Source organism: Sinohyriopsis cumingii, chromosome 2, assembly GCF_028554795.1.
Source record: "Sinohyriopsis cumingii isolate HCF-2022 chromosome 2, ASM2855479v2, whole genome shotgun sequence".
Taxonomy (NCBI): Eukaryota; Metazoa; Mollusca; class Bivalvia; order Unionida; family Unionidae; genus Sinohyriopsis; species Sinohyriopsis cumingii.
In genome coordinates this window covers 127,153,075-127,159,955 of record NC_142962.1, presented here as the reverse complement: position 1 = coordinate 127,159,955, position 6,881 = coordinate 127,153,075, and the positions used below count along the sequence as shown (strand labels likewise).

The 6,881-nt window shown below is 37.1% G+C and overlaps 1 protein-coding gene across 3 annotated transcripts in view; it reads right to left on the bottom strand.

Moving 5' to 3' along the window:
- Positions 1–3,025: 3,025 nt before the first annotated feature.
- LOC149805786 (lysophosphatidylserine lipase ABHD12-like) overlaps positions 3,026–6,881 on the bottom strand; it is a 52,136-nt gene continuing 48,280 nt past the window's right edge. The window contains exon 11 of one of the 3 annotated variants that reach the window (XM_089950475.1): positions 3,026–4,461. In XM_089950475.1, coding sequence (XP_089806601.1) covers positions 4,419–4,461 — 43 coding nt within the window. In that variant the 3' untranslated portion in view covers positions 3,026–4,418. The remainder of the gene's footprint in view (positions 4,462–6,881) is intronic. The other 2 variants (XM_089950474.1, XM_089950473.1) reach the window with 2 other exon arrangements.

Sequence of the window (6,881 nt, the reverse complement as noted above, 5' to 3'; positions counted from 1 at the left end):
ATGTATAAATTACACACATGTAAAATGATAACCTCCTTTCCCAGGGGCTAGGTGACATGTATAAATTACATACATGTAAATTGATAGCTTCTTTTCCCAGGGGCTAGGTGACATGTATAAATTACACACATGTAAAATGATAGCCTCCTTTCCCAGGGGCTAGGTGACATGTATAAATTACACACATGTAAAATGATAACCTCCTTTCCCAGGGGCTAGGTGACATGTACAAATTACACACATGTAAAATGATAACCTCCTTTCCCAGGGGATAGGTGACATGTATAAATTACACACATGTAAAATGATAACCTCCTTTCCCAGGGGACAGGTGACATGTATAAATTACACACATGTAAAATGATAACCTCCTTTCCCAGGGGCTAGGTGACATGTATAAATTACATACATGTAAAATGATAGCCTCCTTTCCCAGGGGCTAGGTGACATGTACAAATTACACACATGTAAAATGATAACCTCCTTTCCCAGGGGATAGGTGACATGTATAAATTACACACATGTAAAATGATAACCTCTTTTCCCAGGGGCTAGGTGACATGTATAAATTACACACATGTAAAATGATAACCTCCTTTCCCAGGGGCTAGGTGACATGTATAAATTACACACATGTAAAATGATAACCTCCTTTCCCAGGGGCTAGGTGACATGTATAAATTACACACATGTAAAATGATAACCTCCTTTCCCAGGGGCTAGGTGACATGTATAAATTTCACACATGTAAAATGATAGCCTCTTTTCCCAGGGGCTAGGTGACATGTATAAATTACACACATGTAAAATGATAACCTCCTTTCCCAGGGGCTAGGTGACATGTATAAATTACACACATATAAAATGATAACCTCCTTTCCTGGGGCTAGGTGACATGTATAAATTTCACACATGTAAAATGATAGCCTCTTTTCCCAGGGGCTAGGTGACATGTATAAATTACACACATGTAAAATGATAACCTCCTTTCCCAGGGGATAGGTGACATGTATAAATTACACACATGTAAAATGATAACCTCCTTTCCCAGGGGCTAGGTGACATGTATAAATTTCACACATGTAAAATGATAACCTCCTTTCCCAGGGGCTAGGTGACATGTATAAATTACACACATGTAAAATGATAACCTCCTTTCCCAGGGGCTAGGTGACATGTATAAATTTCACACATGTAAAATGATAGCCTCTTTTCCCAGGGGCTAGGTGACATGTATAAATTACACACATGTAAAATGATAGCCTCCTTTCCCAGGGGCTAGGTGACATGTATAAATTACACACATGTAAAATGATAGCCTCCTTTCCCAGGGGCTAGGTGACATGTATAAATTACACACATGTAAAATGATAACCTCCTTTCCCAGGGGCTAGGTGACATGTATAAATTTCACACATGTAAAATGATAACCTCCTTTCCCAGGGGATAGGTGACATGTATAAATTACACACATGTAAAATGATAACCTCCTTTCCCAGGGGCTAGGTGACATGTATAAATTACACACATGTAAAATGATAGCCTCCTTTCCCAGGGGCTAGGTGACATGTATAAATTACACGCATGTAAAATGATAGCCTCCTTTCCCAGGGGCTAGGTGACATGTATAAATTACACACATGTAAAATGATAACCTCCTTTCCCAGGGGCTAGGTGACATGTATAAATTACACACATGTAAAATGATAACCTCCTTTCCCAGGGGCTAGGTGACATGTATAAATTACACACATGTAAAATGATAACCTCCTTTCCCAGGGGCTAGGTGACATGTATAAATTACACACATGTAAAATGATAGCCTCCTTTCCCAGGGGCTACGTGACATGTATAAATTACACACATGTAAAATGATAACCTCCTTTCCCAGGGGCTACGTGACATGTATAAATTACACACATGTAAAATGATAACCTCCTTTCCCAGGGGCTAGGTGACATGTATAAATTACACACATGTAAAATGATAACCTCCTTTCCCAGGGGCTAGGTGACATGTATAAATTACACACATGTAAAATGATAACCTCCTTTCCCAGGGGCTAGGTGACATGTATAAATTACACACATGTAAAATCATAACCTCCTTTCCCAGGGGATAGGTGACATGTATAAATTACACACATGTAAAATGATAACCTCTTTTCCCAGGGGCTAGGTGACATGTATAAATTTCATACATGTAAAATGATAGCCTCTTTTCCCAGGGGCTAGGTGACATGTATAAATTACACACATGTAAAATGATAACCTCCTTTCCCAGGGGCTAGGTGACATGTATAAATTACACACATGTAAAATGATAACCTCCTTTCCCAGGGGCTAGGTGACATGTATAAATTACACACATGTAAAATGATAACCTCCTTTCCCAGGGGCTAGGTGACATGTATAAATTACACACATGTAAAATGATAGCCTCCTTTCCCAGGGGCTACGTGACATGTATAAATTACACACATGTAAAATGATAACCTCCTTTCCCAGGGGCTAGGTGACATGTATAAATTACACACATGTAAAATGATAACCTCCTTTCCCAGGGGCTAGGTGACATGTATAAATTACACACATGTAAAATGATAACCTCCTTTCCCAGGGGATAGGTGACATGTATAAATTACACACATGTAAAATCATAACCTCCTTTCCCAGGGGATAGGTGACATGTATAAATTACACACATGTAAAATGATAACCTCTTTTCCCAGGGGCTAGGTGACATGTATAAATTTCATACATGTAAAATGATAACCTCCTTTCCCAGGGGCTAGGTGACATGTATAAATTACACACATGTAAAATGATAACCTCCTTTCCCAGGGGCTAGGTGACATGTATAAATTACACACATGTAAAATGATAACCTCCTTTCCCAGGGGATAGGTGACATGTATAAATTACACACATGTAAAATGATAACCTCCTTTCCCAGGGGCTAGGTGACATGTATAAATTACACACATGTAAAATGATAACCTCCTTTCCCAGGGGCTAGGTGACATGTATAAATTACACACATGTAAAATGATAACCTCCCTTCCCAGGGGCTAGGTGACATGTATAAATTACACACATGTAAAATGATAGCCTCCTTTCCCAGGGGCTAGGTGACATGTATAAATTACACACATGTAAAATGATAACCTCCTTTCCCGGGGCTAGGTGACATGTATAAATTACACACATGTAAAATGATAGCCTCCTTTCCCAGGCACTAGGTGACATGTATAAATTACACACATATAAAATGATAGCCTTCTTTCCCAGGGGCTAGGTGACATGAAACCCAATCAAAACTGTTGCTTAAAGCTTGGGAAGAAAGACACGTTGAGATGCAATGTTAGGATTCAAAGACACGTTGAGATGCAATGTTAGGATTCAAAGACACATTGAGATGCAATGTTAGGATTCAAAGACACGCTGAGATGCAATGTTAGGATTCAAAGACACGTTGAGATGCAATGTTAGGATTCAAAGACACGTTGAGATGCAATGTTAGGATTCAAAGACACGTTGAGATGCAATGTTAGGATTCAAAGACACGTTGAGATGCAATGTTAGGATTCAAAGATACGCTGAGATGCAATGTTAGGATTCAAATGCACACTTTCAGTCTTCTGAATATACTATTATATGTACAGACACTGTTGCCAGAGTTGTACAGTTGTTCTCTACTTGGTAAAGCAATCTAAAATAAGTTTAGCGTTTAAGATATTTTTATTTTTTAATGGGTTGCTTTTCCTCCGATTGTTGTTTTTTGTTTTTGTTTCTACAATTGTCTTTTTAAATAATATATGTCAATTACAGTCCAAAATTTATTTGGCATTTTAAATTCTTTTTTTTTATAAAGATATCATCTTAAAATAATTTTAGCCCACACACACATTAGTTTCGTTATTACAATTTAGCACAAAAAAGCAAATATACTTATGGAATATTTCTCAAGCTTCTTTTAATTAAAACACAAATTTCATGTGACCTATGATTCCTGACTTAGTAAGGGTTCTTCCATAAAAACATACATGGCACCTAGGGAAGGCACCTCTTTAAATTATCAGGCCACCCTGACATATAACTCTAAGGATTCCAGTGAAAATGATACACAATTCTAAAATGCATCTATGGGTGACTACTCCACTTTAAAAGTGCCTTAACTGGGTCCCAATTATATTTTACTGGAACAACTCTAAAGTATCACCAGAATTTAAAAAAATATAACTTAATTATCATTACTTTTACGGTTTCTTGTGTGTCCATGCTACCAGGCAACAAGAGAAATAAATAACATTTATAAAACTATTGTATAGATTCTAAGATGCACAAAATTTCATACTTTTGATTTATAACATTACATACAAGCATTCAGCAACTTTTTCTTGTGCTTAAAATATATCTTTACTCTTTGGAGTTTCTCTGGAGACACTGCTGCACAAAATCCCTGGAAAATATATAATAAATTACATTAATGGAGAGCATTTATCTGCAAAAGAAAATAATTTAAAAAAAAAAAGGATGAACTTTCATTCCACATACAATTTCCCCATTTGTTATTCAAAAGTTGCACTCACAACACAACACAATTCATTTCTTTCTAAACAAAATGACCTTTTATTTAAGTCGTTGAATAATTATAAACCTGATTTACACTAATACAAAACATCTTTTTACTGCAACATCTTCTAATCCTAAAAAAACCCATATACTGTATCTCCATTAAAACATATTTAAGCAAATTCAATGCAGTAGCTACTGTAAGTGTTATTTTGTGTAGAGCCATGACATCACTCTGAAATACAAAAATTTGGACAATTGATTTTTGCTGCAGATATTCTGCTACATTCACAAAAGAAACTTGTCCGTAACTAAAGGAGTCCATACACCACAGTTGCCCCCACAAATATGTTGCATTAAAAAGCAATGTTCTAAGTCTAAAGGATGCCATAACTCTGGCCAGAAAACATTAAAAATCAAATTGATCTTGATGTAATGAAATGCACATGTGTAATTGTGTTTTTAAGGCACCTCAGTGCAAATGAGCCTATGTAGTGCCAACAAAAGGCTAAGATAAAAAAATGTAAATCTGAATTGCAGTCAAATTTGGGAATATAAACCTTTCAAATTAAGTACGACAAAATAAAATATCAAATGTAAAGATGTTAAGCTTCTGTAAAACGTATGTAAACAAAAAGATGAAGGTAACACACATAAAATCCTTAAAACAAGCTAAAAATTTGTTTATAAACTGCAGTCCCTTAAAATGTACAAGATTTTATCTGGTGGTACATCATCATACAATTTATTCAAGCAGTTCACATCAAAATATTTCTGTCTCACAGGGTGGAAATCATCATACTTGACAAGAATGTGCTCTATTGTCAGTGGACGCTGCCTGGGAACAAACTCTGGTCAAGGTTCATCCTTCAGGTGGCATGTGTGAGTCAGGTATGAGTGTCCAATATGTGACTGGCTAAATGCCTCTCTGATATGTTCTCTATGAGTGATGCCACACTGCAATATGGAATCTTCCATTCAGAAACAGGTGACTACAGTATAGCTTTGACTACTTTATCTGCCATTTTGTTACCCTTAATGCCCATGTGGCTAGGCAGCCAACACAACGGAATACTTTTCCTAGAGAACATTATGTTACCCTTAATGCCATTGTGGCCTGGCAGTCAACACAACAGCATACTTTTCCAAGAGAACATTGTTACCCTTAATGCCCATGTGGCTAGGCAGCCAACACAACAGAATACTTTTCCAAGAGAACATTATATTACCCTTAATGCCCATGTGGCCAGGCAGTCAACACAACAGAATACTTTTCCAAGAGAACATTGTTACCCTTAATGCCCATGTGGCCAGACAGCCAACACAACAGAATACTTTTCCAAGAGAACATTATGTTATCCTTAATGCCCATTTGGCTAGGGAGCCAACACAACAGAATACTTTTCCAAGAGAACGTTATGTTACCCTTAATGCCCATGTGGCTAGGCAGCATACACAACATAATATTTTTCCAAGAGAACATTGTTACCCTTAATGCCCATGTGGCCAGGCAGCCAACACAACAGAATACTTTTGCAAGAGAACATTATGTTACCCATAATGCCCATGTGGCTAGACAGCCAACACAACAGAATACTTTTCCAAGAGAACATTATGTTACCCTTAATGCCCATGTGGCCAGGCAGCCAACACAACAGAATACTTTTCCATGAGAACATTATGTTACCCTTAATGCCCATGTGGCCAGACAGCCAACACAACAGAATATGTTTCCAAGAGAACATTATTACACTTAATGCCCATGTGGCTAGGCAGCCAACACAACAGAATACTTTTCCAAGAGAACATTATGTTACCCTTAATGCCCATGTGGCTAGGCAGCCAACACAACAGAATACGTTTCCATGAGAACATTATGTTACCCTTAATGTCCATGTGGCCAGGCAGCCAACACAACAGAATACTTTTCCAAGAGAACATTATGTTTCTGTAAGATCTGGGATATTAAAGGGCTGTCAGATTTAAGATTTTGCAAGTCTTTCAATATGGAAAGTGAATCACAAAAAATGATGTAACTTATTTTTTGAGAAGTTTCAATTTAGTTCAAAGCTTTGAGTAGGGTGTAATTTCTGAAGTAAAAATTGAGGCTTTATATGGTGACTGGCTGAAGATGGGACCATAAATCCAACACATCCAATCTGATCTCAATCCAACAAGTCATTCAAAATTTATTGAATGGAGTAGAACAAAAAAGTTCTGTGTCAAACAGAAGGCCATAACCGCATCCAACTTTGCTGGAAGACTGTGAAAATCAAAATTAACCGAGGTTTTCTTTATGTAAAGCCT